At 44.0% G+C, this 16,027-nt stretch overlaps 2 protein-coding genes across 4 annotated transcripts in view; one reads left to right on the top strand and one right to left on the bottom strand.

The window, feature by feature from the left end:
• RAD51AP1 (RAD51 associated protein 1) overlaps positions 1 to 16,027 on the bottom strand; it is a 100,954-nt gene that overhangs the window by 36,450 nt on the left and 48,477 nt on the right. The gene's annotated exons all lie outside the window — the stretch shown is intronic.
• FGF6 (fibroblast growth factor 6) overlaps positions 1 to 16,027 on the top strand; it is a 187,593-nt gene that overhangs the window by 161,416 nt on the left and 10,150 nt on the right. For 2 of the 3 annotated variants that reach the window (XR_014168486.1, XM_081911893.1), the window contains exons 1-2: positions 8,568 to 10,048; positions 12,262 to 12,365. Coding sequence is in view for 2 of the 3 variants with exons in the window: in XM_081911893.1 (XP_081768019.1) it covers positions 9,586 to 10,048; positions 12,262 to 12,365 (567 nt within the window). In the remaining variant the exon portion in view is untranslated. Of the gene's footprint in view, positions 1 to 8,567; positions 10,049 to 12,261; positions 12,366 to 16,027 lie in introns of those variants that run through there. The other variant, XM_081911894.1, reaches the window with a different exon arrangement.

Here is a 16,027-nt window from a genome sequence, read left to right as displayed (position 1 = left end):
TCCTGTCCCCCACAAGGTCTGAGGGACAGTGGACCGGCCCCCTGCTGAAAAAGTTTGCTGACCCCTGTTATAGAGTAATAACGGTTATGTTAACAAACTGCTCCTTTGATGTGAATAAGCACACTTTTCTAAAGAAAATTTAAAAAATTGTCCAGCAGCACCTTAGAGACCAACTAAGTTTGTTCTGGGTATAAGCTTTCGTGTGCATGCACACTTCTTCAGATACTATTTCTAAAAGAGTAACTCTGCCTCTGTTTTTTAAAGAAATAATTCATATGTGGTCGGCAGACAAGGAAGGACAAGAACCCAAGTAGCTGTTTCCCATTAGAAAGGGACGATAGGGAAGGACTCTTGAGAAAGTTTCCCCATACAAAATCATAATCGTATTTGCTGTCTCCATTTAGTTCAGTAGTCCAGCCTGGATCTCCAGGTGACCTTGCATTAGTTGCTTAAGCGTTGCCCATTTTTTGCTAATCAATCCTGTTCCCTGCAGACTGCTGTACCCCTTCTCTTACCCGATAACAGCATTTTTTGTTTGGGGGTGTGTGTGAAAGGGATTGCAGCAGCAAGCAAATCGGAGAGCCCTGTTCCATATTTGCTCACATTTGGCTTTCCTGTGTCGTTACAAGACACCATCCATTCAAACAGATTCTGCTTCTATAAACATAGGATTTTAGCAAGAGTGACCAATGTGATCATAGACAGATTAGTCCTTTCTCTCTTTTTAAGCCACCTAAGCTAGGGGTGGCGCTGTGGGTTAAACCACAGAGCCTAGGACTTTCCGATCAGAAGGTCGGCGGTTCGAATCCCCGCGACGGAGTGAGCTCTCGTTGCTCGGTCCCTGCTCCTGCCAACCTAGCAGTTCGAAAACACATCAAAGTGCAAGTAGATAAATAGGTACCACTCTGGCGGGAAGGTAAACAGCGTTTCCGTGCATTGCTCTGGTTCGCCAGAAGTGGCTTAGTCCTCCTGGCCATATGAACCGGAAGCTATACGCCAGCTCCCTCGGCCAGTAAAGCGAGATGAGCGCCACAACCCTAGAGTCGGTCACGACTGGACCTAATGGTCAGGGGTCCCTTTACCTTTAAGCTAGTGGACAGTGAATGCCGTCATAATGGGTTGTAAGGCCATTGTTTTTGCCTCATGAACCTGCTGTAAGTCAACTTAATTGGAATGGCCTGAGTTCCCCAATTATTATTCTGTAATTGTTTTACAATCTGGGTTCTTTTCATCGCTATGTAAGGGGGAAGCATGGGCTGAAGGAAGACAGCTGAGAGTTGCATCTAGGGATGTCAGTTTCGTTTCTGGGCAACCATTTTACAGCTGCTGTGAGTCTGAAGCTAAAGGTCAGTAGAGAGACGCTGCAGAAGAGAGTTCCATGCACATTCCAGCTGTGAACACATGGCTGCTGCTTGTCTGTTTCGGAGGAATTTTCAGTGTACCCTCGCATGCTTGCCTTGACCTCGCTCCATGCCTTCCGTCTAGTGCGAATCAGGCAGAAGCTATTCTCTAATCTCACGTCAAATAGGCATTCTGCACAGGAGATGCTTTGAATAGCTGCATATCATCATTAGGACGGTGGCTATGAATGGATCTCATTTATCTTTAGCCCAAGGTTTGCATCCTATTTGCAATGGCCTCACGGGATCATCAAGATCAAGCTTAAAAACTCTGGAATATTGAGTAATTTATGGAATTCATCGACTTCTAAATAGGAGGAATGTTCAGTTCCTTTAAAAATGAAGGTTGGGCCAAAATTATCTCATTTTTGGATCATTTTCATGGGTCAAAAAAGCTCCCCCCATTTTTGGCAATTTCCTGCACTTGCTACAAGCATATTCACATTGTTTCCATGCTGTTCCTCTTGGGGCCATTTTGTCAAGCGATCACCTTGGCAGCATATTTCACCTTGTGACTGCAGAACCTCCGTTTGTATCACATCACATTTATCTATTAAAATTTTTATCCTGCTTTTCTCCCAGATTGAATCATTTAAAATCAAGTTAACAGCGCAATTGCACACACGTATACACAGAAATAAGACCCACTGAGTTTAATGCAACATTTTCCTGGGTATTTGAGTGCAGGATTTCAGCTGTAAAGGATTAAATAACTTATCATAATAATCAACTATGGCTCTAAAACTCAATACATATTTTTGTTCATGAGTTCTCTAGTTTCCATTAATTTTTTTTAAGGGTACGAGCTGTCCCACCCAGGTAAGTAAAAGGAAAGAGTTTGGAATATAATTTTGCAAAGCCTTCCTGCCTCTCCTCCATTTCGTCACATGGTTTGCAGTCTCTCCATTCATTGCTCACATATAAGTCCATTCTAGGGATCATTTCCTTGCAAGGACCCCGGCCCACGCTGTTTCAGCCACAGGGTCCACAGAGATGGAAGAAAAGGGCCGTATTGAGCCCTGGGCTTGATCGTTTGTGCACAATTCTACCCTTCATTTGTATGAATGGATATCTAAAAGATGGACGGTTGAGCAACTACAAATCTAATCTGTCGAAACACTTCGCTGTTACTGCTTAAGATAATGATCTGTTTGTTTATAATTAGACTTTTTTCATATGGGACAAGTTGAAGTCTCTACAGCTACAAAGGCTTTCGCCAGCTAGAGGACATAGATAAAAATAAGACGGTCTTTTTAATAGAACAAGTTACTTACATTTTATATTTAACCACTGTCGGTACTATTATTTCAAAATACTTTCGAAATCTGATCTTGATCTTGCATATGTTAAGAGCTGTCACAAACAGATGCCTTCGCTCTTTGGCAGGGGTCAGAAACCTTTCCAAGCAGGCACACCAGACCCTGAAGTCCCCCACCCTTGGCAGCAAATTTGGCAGGTCCCCCACCTGTTAATCACCTGACATCACGATGACATCAGGCAACCCATTTTTCCTTTGCAGCACTTTTCTAGACTAATTTAAATCTGATTTCTCAACTTGGGCGTACTAGCTTTTAACAAATTATTCCCATTTCTTTGGCTGTGTAGGAGCTTTAAAAAACCCCAATCCAAACAAGAAGGAATAATAGCAAGGCGTAGGAGAAACTCTGGAATCCATATGCTCAATTGGATCCACTTCAGAGGGAACTCTAGATGTGTAAATAGAACTTAATTCGTTCCAGAGGTCCGTTCTTAACTGCCGCCCCGCGATTTCCATTCTCATCCTGGAGCAAAGTTTGTAACCCAAGGTACGACTTCCGGGTTAGCAGAGTTTGTAACCCGAAGCATTTGTAACGCGAGGTACCACTGTATACTTTAATAGGATATAGCTTTAACCCACAGAGACTTGTGCCGCTATCAAAGACAGTGAAGAAAGCAATTCCAAGCTGATAAGGACATTCTGTAGACAACGGCTCACAAGGCTGGGAGCCACATCTCTCTTGCGATCCATACTGAGAAAGACATGAATGCAGGAAGCTTATTTCACTAATAGAAAATAAGACAGCAATCACCACTACACCTGACGACAGTAACATCGATTGTCAAGGTGGAACACGACATGGACTCCTCATGTTTGGTTTGCAGGCAATGGTGATAACTTGTTGCAGCTTACCCAAAATTAACACATTTGGGGAGCTCGCTGGTGTATTTGTTCAACTGAAAAACACAGGATCAATATTCAAGTTAGCTTTGAGAGGGAGGGCAGATACCAATGAAAGTTAAGGCTCATATTTGTTAGAAATCCATGCATACTCCACACTGTTGTATGCTAAGGTTACCAGATTTTTTTCAATGAATCCGGAGACACTTTTCAACTTCAATGGATTTTGTAAGGGGACTGATTTGCAAATCCGGGGACTGCCCCGGGAAACGGGGATGTCTGGTAACCTTATTGTAGGCAGGTTGTCCTTCCTGACAAATAATTGGGGAAGCTTCCCTGTATGCCTGAGAATAAGTCCTTGCTTGCTTTGTTTCTCAGTTGATATATGAGACCCTCAATGTTGTCGTTGCTGAAGGATTCTAAGGTGAAAGGTGTGGGATGTGAAACACAAGAGCAGTCAAGTACAACATTCCTAGACATGTTTAGACATGGGGAGGGATGTTTGTCCAGCCAGCAGGTAAACTTCCTGTTTCCCTCTGGGCTGGGACAGACTTCCTCTTCATGTGACTAGAGGTGGGTGTGGCTGTAGGAATTCTGCCCGGGTCAGAGGAATGTGCCACAGCGTAGGCACCGGCAGATATTCCTTGGCGACCTCCCCACTGCTATTCCCGACAGATAAGGAGCCGAGGTCTCGCGATTCTTCCCAGGCGTCTCTTGTCATTTTGGAGTGTTAATCTCCTGAACAGGAGAGAGTGATTGTTCACACATTTCCCACTGGAGATGATTCTGATGATTCTGACGATGATGATGTTGATCTTATTGAGTTCAGTAGTACTGATGATGACAGCAATAGCTCAGGGAGCTCAGTTGACACAGTCATTGAGAGGAAATCTCACATAATGACTAGACCCTCAGAAGAGGAGGATGAATCACTGATTAAGCTTAGTACTGGTTCTCCAGAGAGTTCAGAGGTAATGATAAAAGCAAAGGGCAGGGCAGCCATCTCTCTCTTCCAGCTCTCTTCCTTCTCTTCCATCTCTCCTGAGTGAAAGATGCCCTCTTGGCTCCCAGCCAAGAGAGGACAAAGGGACTATCTTCCTATAAGATAGATTCCAAATGTATGTTACTTCATTAAGCCTAAGTCTGCCTTCTGGGATCTGATTGTGAACAGAATGTGAGCAAACCCTTTTTATACTTTTGTAAAGGACTGTGTCGTCTCTCTTCTATTTTATGGGGGAATAAGGGGAAATTACCAGAATAGTTATTCTAGAGACTTTAGCGAGTCTGAGCAAACGCTGCAGTTGCAAACTTAAAATAAAGGGGAATTTTTACTCTGCTGAAATTGGGGAACTTGTTAACACAAGTTGGATAAGGATATAATCAGACAATATATCCTTTCCTGCATCCCTGAACATTCCCACAAAAAGAACATGGTGCTAATTAGACTATTGGTGTTATGCAACTTCAGGAAGCTCATGAAAAGGCAGACTCTAGAATTGCACAGTGCACAGTTAACAGCTATGTTAATGGGCACAGACAGAGACATTTCTTTCCTTAGTGCACCACTTCTGTGCACCAAATGGGTTGATTGCTAAAGGTAAAGGTAAAGGGACCCCTGACCATTAGGTCCAGTCGTGGCCGGCTCTGGGGTTGCGGCGCTCAGCTTGCTTTATTGGCCAAGGGAGCTGGCGTACAGCTTCCGAGTCATGTGGCCAGCATGACTAAGCCACTTCTGGTGGACCAGAGCAGCACACGGAAATGCCGTTTACCTTCCCACCAGAGCGGTACCTATTTATCTACTTGCACTTTGACGTGCTTTCGAACTGCTAGGTTGGCAGGAGCTGGGACCGAGCAACGGGAGTTCACCCCGTTGTGGGGATTCGAACCACCGACCTTCTGATCAGCAAGTCCTAGGCTAAGTGGTTTAACCCACAGCGCCACCCACATACATGTTCCAGTCCTCAGACTTTGCAGCCAGCATCCTGTTCGATGCTGCAATAATCAAACACGAAGGCGAGCTCTGCATCAGTTTGCTTGTTTGCCTACCAAGCAAGCCGGTTGGTAGGTTTTATACCAATTTAAAAAATAAAATCATCCCTCTCTCCTGCTCTTTGATTTGTCTGATCTCTCTCCATGGTTTCTGCCTGAAAATGGCTGCCATCAACCAACAAAACACAAACAAGTAAGGCAAATACTCTGTCTGAATCAGCTGTGAGGGGCTGTCTCGGGGGGATTTGATTGAGGATGGAGTTTGATTGGCAGGTGGAGACCTCAGAAATGGGTGTCCATCTCCTCAGGAGGGATGGGGGGATGGCAATCAAAACAAGAACAGTCAAAACAACTTCTAGTATCTACTAAACTACTTGCTCAGAATCAGTTTACACTACAATGACTAACACTCAGCCTTAAGTCTTCCTCTTTGCTAACTGAAACTCAATTCCTCTCAAGCAGAGATTTCTGCCCATCCTCCTGGCTTTGCTCTTTGAAAACTGAAAACTAACCTTTTCACAAATCACCGTACTGGGCCAGATCATACAAAGTTAACACAATGCAAATAGTAACGTGATCAAAAGACAAACTGATAACAGAACAGTATCTAGTAACCTGGAATACTTACTTGCACCCTGTAGCTTTGGAACTGTTAAAATTTGTGTTCCACATAACTAGCAAGGAACTGATTGCAGATTGTTTTGAGCTGGAGCGGAGTATCGGAACCACAGACGACCAGGCACTCGATATTTGGGAAGAAATCAGAACCCCTGCCTTCTGCAACCAAGCTGACACCTTCCTGCATCGTATGAAGACTGCTATATGGCAGTTACCTAATCCTATGAGCTGTACCGGAAAAAAGGTCTCACTCCCCATCCTTATAATATTTCATCCTTTCCTCAGCCTAGTCTTGATGTCATGGTGTGAGGTTGCAAAACCAGCTGTTCAAGAAAGTACAATTACCATGCAGAAATGCTTCTTTGGTGCTACCTGTGTAAATGTGGATCATTCCCTTTAATTGTTCCGTCCTTCTGTGCATTGATTAGTTCTTTCTTAAAAGCTTTTGTGGCATATTAAACATCTTCATAAGTTAGGGTTGTCACATTTCAGAAAGCTTTTTTAGGCAAAGTTGTTGATCCTTTTTTCCCCGAGGTTTCTCCCCAGAAATTGAGCTTCCCCCCCCAGAAATTGCCAAAAATGGCACTTCCAATATGGGTTGCCATACAGCTGAATCCTGGATATGTCTGGAAAAATTCTGGACATATCGCAGCCCTATAGTCATTGCATTGCATTTTAATCTGATATATCTCATATTAGCCTATATGTCATGCAAACCAGACAAAAAACATTGGGACTCAATTTGACAGATATAGATAGATAGATGATAGATAGATAGATAGATGATAGATGATAGATAGATAGATAGATAGATAGATAGATAGATAGATAGATATAGATCAATAGATAGATAGATGATAGATAGATGATAGATAGATAGATAGATAGATATAGATGATAGATAGATGATAGATAGATAGATAGATAGATAGATAGAAGATAGATAGATAGATGATAGATAGATGATAGATAGATGAAAGATAGATAGATGATAGATAGATAGATGATAGATAGATGATAGATAGATAGATAGATAGATAGATATAGATAGATAGATATAGATAGATAGATGATAGATAGATAGATAGATAGATAGATAGATAGATAGATAGATATAGATAGATATAGATATAAATTTCAGCAAGCATAACATTTAATTTATAAAGAAAAATTCAAAACATTGTTCTGTTTCCAATTTAATATGTAATTCAAATATTTTATAGGGCAAGACAACCTCAAAGCACTAATATGGTTTATTGATATTATATGGAGGCTTCAAAATTGATTAAATGAACGGATATTGTGGGACCTATTTGTTATGTGTATTGTTGTTTTTATACACTCCCGAAACCCCCAATTTCGTTGCTGAGTTTCTACTCTCAAGCTCCTCCTATACTGCCATAGAAACAGAAGCGTTCAAACCATCTTGGATACCATCTTGAAATCTAGCCTGTTCTGTTGAGAAATCAGCTTAGGAACAGTGATTTTCAGAAGCAGCATGGGGGCCTCGTTATGCTAGACAAGCGATTTACCAAAAAAAAAAAAAATGAAAAATGCTTATTAAAAGGCCATAGATTTGTCAAAACCTGGGAGAAGAGGAATGTTTTATGTTTTATCTTGTATTTTTATGCTATGGACCACCCTGAGATCTTCTGACGAAGGGTGGTATACAGATTTAATAAATAACAAAAATGTTTTTGCCTGGATCCAAAAGATATGTAACAAAGGCTTCAAGTGAGCCTCCCAGGGGAGAGCATTCCACTAACAGGGCAGCCACCACAGAAAAGGCCCATTCTCGTGTTGCCTCTCAAGATTCACCTGCTGTAACAATGGAGTCAAGTCCTGGTGATGTAAGTGATTTTATCCTCAAAATGCTTTGCAAAAAAACATCAGCAAGCTACCGTCAGTCCCGCCACCTCCAGGCCAGACTGTAAGAAGCCCCTCACTCCCTGGAAAGCTCTAGGTAAAGGTAAAGGGACCCCTGACCATTAGGTCCAATCGTGACCGACTCTGGGGTTGCAGCGCTCATCTCGCTTTATTGGCCGAGGGAGCCGGCATACAGCTTCCGGGTCATGTGGCCAGCATGACTAAGCCGCATCTAGCGAACCAGAGCAGCACACGGAAACACTGTATACCTTCCCGCCGGAGCGGTATCTATTTATCTACTTGCACTTTGATGTGCTTTTGAACTGCTAGGTTGGCAGGAGCAGGGACAGAGCCACAGGATTCGCGGGGATTCGAACAGCCGACCTTCCGATTGGCAAGTCCTAGGCTCTGTGGTTTAACCCACAGCGCCACCCGCTGTCTCCCAGCCTGTTTCCTTGCCCTAAACTCTGGGTTATAGCAGGGAGCTAAGGGGACTCCACAAAGTGGGAGGAGGCACTCGGGGCAATGGTGTCAACATCCCGAGCCATTCGGATGTTCCAGAGGTTGGCTGGGGCTTTGACAGGAGCATCAGTCATATCAGCTGGGAAATCCCCCAGTGTTGTCTGGAAACCCATTGAAATTTCCAATAATTATCATCCTAATAGCTCTCCTGCCTCTACAGATGGGAAAAGGTGCTGAAAGCCTACATCTCAGCTCATCTGTGAAGCTCCCTGGGCTGCCTTGGGCGACTCACTGTCAGCCTACGTCTCAAGGTTGATTATTTTGATCAGCTAAGCTGAGAAGATGGGCAGAAATATTGAGGAAGCCTCTCAGTCCGGGAAATGCTTTAATACACTGTAATGCCTGAGCGTCAGGAGACCGGACCATGGCTGCGGAGGTTTGGGGGGACTAGAATCTTTGTAGGGCTACACCCCACTTTGCTCAACAGAGGAGCTTCCGCTGATTAAGGGTTACACGGATGTAACCCTTAGGCAGAACACTGATGCCAGATCAATACTGCAAGGTGGGGTCTCCCTTTTAACATAACGATGTTGGTGTTTAGTTGTTTAGTCATGTCCGACTCTTTATGACCCCATGGACCAGAGCACGCCAGGCACTTCTGTCTTCCACTGCCTCCCGCACTTTAGTCAAACTCAGGCTGGTAGCTTCGAGAACACTGTCCAACCATCTCGTCCTCTGTCATCCCCTTCTCCTTGTGCCCTCCATCTTTCCCAACATCAGGGTCTTTTCCAGGGAGTCTTCTCTTCTCATGAGGTGGCCAAAGTATTGAAGCCTCAGCTTCAGGATCTGTCCTTCCAGTGAGCACTCAGGGCTGATTTCCTTCAGAATGGATAGGTTTATTCTTCTTGAAGTCCATGGGACTCTCAAGAGTCTCCTCTAGCACCATAATTCATAAGCATCAATTCTTCGGCATAACGATAGATCAATCAAATATAGAATGCTGCCTACTGGAGAGCAGGAAGCATTCAAAACGTGGTCTCCAACAGGCTTCTCGTTCTCTCCCTGACCCAACTGCTCTTGGGCTTTAGTTTCATGTCCAAAATCTTCCTCTGCTTTCCAAAAATAAGCCACTGCCACCATGCTGAAGGGAGAAAAACAAGAAGGGTGGTATTTTTAGGGCCATTAATTCTGACCACGTGCCCAGGAGGTGAACGGATGGCTATTGCACAAAGGCTTCTCATCACTATGTCCTACGAAGCCAGCATTCACTTGACGTTCCCTGCTTTTGTTCTCCTGGGCTTTCTGGCTGAGATTCTCTTTTCCTACCCAGTTGTCGTCAGAACAAATGGCACCCTGTTGGACAGAGGATGGGAGTCTATCTTATCCAGGTCCCTTGCTGGAATGTCAGGGGAGAAATCTGAAGTCAACTGGGAGACTGACTATTTGCTAGGAATCAAGAGGCGACGGAGGCTTTACTGCAACGTGGGGATTGGGTTTCATCTCCAGATATTTCCAGATGGACAGATAAGTGGTATTCATGCTGAAAACCAATACAGTGAGTTGCAAACTGCATCACAATGCAAAATGGTGGAATTGATATCACTTTTTGACTTGATTTCTAACACCCTACCTAGAACCTGAAAGCTACTGCTTATGATTATTAGTCTTAAGTACTTCTGTGGCCTTTTTAAATGTTTCAGGATCAATCAGCACCCAAAACCTCCAGGCTGAAACATGTCCTGAATACTTGGACAAAATTAGATACCAACTTATTTTTAGTTGGTTTGACTTTACAGCCTTGAAAAAGCAAAGAGGTTGGGATCTTTCTCTCTCTCTCTCTCTTTTTAAGATGCTCTTCCTGTTCCCCCCCTGCCCCCCTTTTTTGCAGGTAGATAGACTTGCAGCCTGTATGTACGGGATGTTTGGGGAAAAGTTGGGAATACTGAGAAATCTTAAAAGACGGCTTTCATGGCAAGAATATAGGTTGTTGATTTTAATCCAGAAAATTAAAAGACTGCTTTGAAAAATAATGCCAGCAATTGGTTACGAAGTATAGAAAATGACTTCATCATTCATTTTGTGATCTACATTGTGGAGATCACAGTTCAGAGGGTTGGAATTCGAAGAGCTGAGTGGGAATTATATTTATGGTTTGTTTTAAATGCATTGCTGCAAGTTCTGAGTTTGCCAAAAATGCAGAGAAGGCGGGGCTTGCTGGCTCTGAACCAGCAATTACATTACGGCAGCGTCGCCATAGATAAAGAGAGGGATATTTGTTCATTAACGCACCAAGAAATCACTACTTAAGCCTTCCATTTCGTTCCTCCTGCTGGATAGATTATGTATACGTTCTGGAACAATATGTCCTGTATCAGATGTGCTACGAGATTGAGAATAATCATTTCCTTCTTTTAACAAATTAAGAATGCAAAAAATATTATTTTATCTCACAATGGATCTGATTGCAGTAGCAGGAAATCTGCCACTCAAACACAATGAGCCACATTTACTGTTGGGACAGATGGCTTGGGAGGGGGAATGGAAGGAAAACCAGTGTGCTGGTAGTCTGAATCCCTGTGTGTACTTGTGTACTAGAGATAAGATGCACACACATGGAGCGCTTTTACACCTAGAGACCTGGAAGAAGGAGCAGAAACCTAAAGAACGTGTACATTTATGTACATGCAGACATTTTTTAAAATGTTGCTCAAAGGGCAATACACAAATGAGGAAACAGTTATGGACAGAAAATATCGTCTGTGAACAAGCAAAACAGGATAGCTACCTATCACACACCAACTGGGCTGGGTTTTTTGGGGGGGAAGGGGTTACACTGCCCAGCTTCAGTTATGTTAATATACTGAATTACTCCATTGATTTCTATGGGCAACTCTCGCTTCCCTGGGAACATTTAAGAATAGTTTCTCAGTGAGAACCAGGAAATTACCTAGCCAGACAATGAGACTGTGCGCTCTCGCTCTCTCTCTTTCTGGCTCTCTTCTTCTCCTTCCCAGCCATTCCGTTCCATTCCCTCTCTTCCCAAATTTTCAGCCTCCTCTTCCAATAATAGAATTGTAGAATTGGAAGGGACCCCAAGGGTCATCTAGCCCAACCCCGGGCAATGCAGGAATAGGAGGCGGTTAGCATTCTGTTAGCACTATTGACGCTCAGTCTTCAATGTGTTTTTTTGGGGTCTCTTCTAAGTGGAATTGCCCTCTGGTGTGCACTCTTGTATAGATGCACAGAAAAGAATTAGAATTAAAATAGGGTGGTGATTTAGTGCACAGTCCAGCCACACTTAAACAGACGTGTGTTCCTTTGATTAAGAATTAAGCTTAGGCCTCCCCCTTGAAATCAATGAGAAATGCAAGGTGCTTAACTGTCGGGTTCTAAATTCACAGTGCAATCCTATATATGTCTACTCAGAAGGAAGCTCCATTCCTTTCAGTAGGACTTGCTTTCTCAGGTAAGTGTGCAGAGGATTGCAGACACAAATGATTTAATTCCTCATCTAACTGATTATTCACTTATAAAAGGCAGATCGACTAAAATGCATTTATTTGTGGACCAGCCTATTTCTGATTTTTTTTTAAATTTGGTTTTAGAGTACAGTTTCTTAAGATGAAAAACCTGTTGCACAAAAGTTATTTTTTTCAATTAAATTTTGTATAACTCTTTAAAATAGGGGTTTCTATATTTAATAATGTTCCTTCAGCAGATGTAAAAAAAGCGGCTTTCAATCTCCATTGCATTTGTCTGCTTCTTTAGGTCTCTTGGAAATATCAACAGTAGAGAGAGGTGTGGTTAGTCTGTTTGGTGTCAAAAGTGCACTCTTTATTGCAATGAACAGCAAAGGGAAATTATACGGCACGGTGAGTAGTCTTACAATCTTGTTTTCAGTCAAGGAAATGCTAATATGCTGCTATGAGTTTTACTGAGAAATCTTGAATATTTTCACCTTTGAAAAAGTATCCGTTCCTGTCAAGATCTGCATTCACTGGCATTCCAAAATGTATGAGATTAGTTGGTCCAAATTAACTGTATTTATTGTGCAAGATATACCGTATTTTTTGCTCTAGAAGACTCACTTTTTCCCTCCTAAAAAGTAAGGGGAAATGTGTGTGCGTCTTATGGAGCGAATGCAGGCTGCGCAGCTATCCCAGAAGCCAAGAGGGATTGCTGCTTTCACTGTGCAGCGATCCCTCTTGCTGTTCTGGCTTCTGAGATTCAGAATATTTTTTTTCCTCCTCCAAAAACTAGGTGCGTCTTGTGGTCTGGTGCGTCTTATAGAGCAAAAAATACGGTAGTCTGTGTAACTTTAGGACTGATTCTCATGTAGCCTTGTAGGCAGCTTTCCCATCTCTATATGTTGATGGCTTTTACTGTCAATTGATGAATCAGAGCTGCATGTGTGAGCTGTTTCTCAAACAGCGGCCACCAATGTCACCAACCTGGGGAGTTTCAAAACATATTTGTGATGCATAGCGGGAACCTGCTGCTCAAAGGAAACTGGTTTTGATGTGTTTTTAATCTATGGTGCTCACCCAGGCATCAGGAGATACAGAATTTTATCTGTGACGTTACAACTATGATCATTGATTCACACATGCAAGTTACCTTGATAGCTGTATTAGCCAACAGGAGTCTGCAAGGTTTACCTCGCCTGGGCTGGTTCACCCCAGTGGAGATCCCTCTGTGGGGGGCTGGATCGTGCGCATGTGTGAGCATGCACAGCCACGATTTCCGGTGTCTGTGCAGACACGATTTCCAGCATCTGTGTAGATGTGATATTCGGCATCTGAGCATGCACAGACGCGATTTCCAGCACCACGGAAGCGAGTCCCCCCGCTGTGCTGCACTGTGCTGGTTTAGCGCAGCGGGTGGGGACTCTCCAAGCGGGTGGCTCAGTTTAGGGGCAGCTCGTGGGCCGGTTAAATGACCCCTGTGGGATGCTTGTGGCCCATGGGCCTTAGGTTGCCTATCCCTGAGCCAACCATTGGTCTGCCTTTTGCACTCATGGGAACCGTTAATTTACATGGGCAACGGAATACACGAAGCCACCGTTTTCTGATCTACCATCTTTTTTGCTCTATAAGACTCACTTTTTCCCTCCTAAAAAGTAAGGGGAAATGTGTGTGCATCTTATGGAGCGAATGCAGGCTGCGCAGCTATCCCAGAAGCCAGAACAGGATGAGGGATTGCTGCTTTCACTGCGCAGCGATCCCTCTTGCTGTTCTGGCTTCTGAGATTCAGAATATTTTTTTTCTTGTTTTCCTCCTCCAAAAACTAGGTGCGTCTTGTGGTCTGGTGTGTCTTATAGAGCGAAAAATACGGTATTCTATGGCAGGTCCAACCCTCTAGAGGCTGCAATCTACTTCCAGTATAATAAAACTGGCAGTGATCTACCCATTGCCATTGCCAAGAGTCTTTTGGGGGGAGCATTGGCCAGAGTTGTTGAGCTTTTTTCGGGAAGGATAGGCAAGGGTTGTTGGAACAATCCTGTCAGGAGAACCCAGGCAATTTTTTTTATAATCCCGCAATAAACAAGGGGCACGCCGGCAATCTACCAATCGATCGTGGTTGACCGGTTGAACATGTCTGTTCTATGGTACACTACCATGGTCTTCCGTGCTCAAAAAGTTATTGGGACTTCTGAACAGGTTTTTCTTAGCATTTAATTACTAGCTATTACATTTCCAATAAAAGGCCCTCCCAGTAGCTTTTGTCACCACCAGCATGGCATACAATATGCATAAAATATTTTCCACACCATCATACAACACGCAGGCAGTGCTACAGCTAAGGCTCAAATCCAGGGCCCTAACTCCAAATGTTCAACCAGAGAATGGGAGCTGATGGGGGCAGAGGTGTACCTAGGGAGTGGCAAAACTGGCCCCTGCTTAGGGGTGCAGGCCCGGGTACCCCAGAGGTCATCAAGTCCAACCCCCAACAATGCAGGAATCTCAAACAGATTGTGGAGTGTACCACATATGTGCGTGTGGTGATGCGTTGTGGCCAGGGTCGTAGTGCGGGGGGTGCAGTCCAGCTCGGGTGTCACCCTGACAGGAGGTGACAAAATGGCGGGCCTGCAGCACGCATGAGGCACACATCTCGGCGCCCACAGGCTCTGCACTGTCCTCCCACTGCCTCCACCCCCCAGCTGTAGGGTGGCTGAGGCCACACGGCATGCCCCGTCTCTAAGGGCACCAGGTGTCCTGTCCCATCCCTCTCTAAGGGCGCTGTGACTATGGGTGCCCTGTGCCCCCTCCTTATGGGTGCCACGCGCCCTGTCTGTCCCAATGGGCGCCACACACCCCGTCCCTATGGGTGCTGCGCCCCGCCCTATGGGCGGTTTGCCCCACCCTTGGGCATGCTGCCCCAGGTGCCCGAGAGGCTTCCTATGCCGCTGGCTGTGGCTGCCACAGCAGGAGAAGCTATTGGCAAAACCTATTTGGTGTTTCGCAACTTTCAGACTAGTTGCAGGACCTTAGCCAGACCTAGCAGAGTACACGCAGAATCCACGGAAGCAATTGGCGACTTGGCTGCAGACAGGATAGACGAAGTAGGGACCAGGAACTTGTAGTTAGGTGTTTATTATATACAGTGGACTATTTACAGGATCTTTTGCTAGCTTTCTCTGACACAACTCACAACTCCTACACTTGCTGACACACTGAACCACTGAACTCTGAATACATCCCAGTTAGTAGGCCATTAATTATCACTCCCTTGAGAGAGCTTGACCAATCAGGGAGCTGTCTCCATGCCTCTGTTATCACCAGGCATACTCACTCCTTCAGATTGCCTTCTGGCTGTCTGCCAAACCTTAATTGACTCTCTGTAAGTAGCTGCACGTACAGTTTCCCAACAGAAGCTTCCCGTGCTGCTTGCACCATGGCAGAAATGGAAACAGAAACAGATCTTGCCAAGGGGTACAAAGAACCCTAGGTGTTCCTCTGGATGGGGGCAGTGGCAAAGAGGCCCAGTGTTGGCACCTGAGCAGGCATGGACATCCCTGGTCCCAGAAACCCTGACACTGGTTGTTTCAGCTTCCTTTCTTCTGATTTTAACAAACAAAAGTGACAAGTGGGGTGCCACAGGGTTCTGTCTTGGGCCCATTGTCCTTCAACGTCTTTATAAATAACCTGGGCGGAGGAATTGAGGGGATGCTCAGCAACTTTGCAGATGATATTTATTAAAGTTTAACAATTACAAAGAAAGAAAAACAGACAATAATAATAGAAAAGATTACAATACTTCAAAAATACAGGAAAATACAATGCTAAAAAAAAAAAGAAAAAAGAGAAAAAAAGAAAAAGAAAAAAAGAGAAAACCCAAAAACAATACAGCTAAGCAATAACATTTAGAAACAATAACATCCAGTATTTTCATATTTTTATCTTTCATTTACTTTTTTCCATGACTTCCTCATGCCTCCCTTTTTGTATTCTTAATTCATAATTGTTTCAGCAAGTCCTTTCCCTCTTTCTCAGATTTTATTCCATAATTTATCTTAACGCAATTTAACCTTAAA

Source organism: Podarcis melisellensis (genome assembly GCF_964234715.1).
Source record: "Podarcis melisellensis genome assembly, chromosome: 5".
In the NCBI taxonomy this organism is placed as follows: Eukaryota; Metazoa; Chordata; class Lepidosauria; order Squamata; family Lacertidae; genus Podarcis; species Podarcis melisellensis.
Note: the sequence above shows the minus strand (reverse complement) of the source record. Positions and strands in the feature narration are given on the sequence as shown.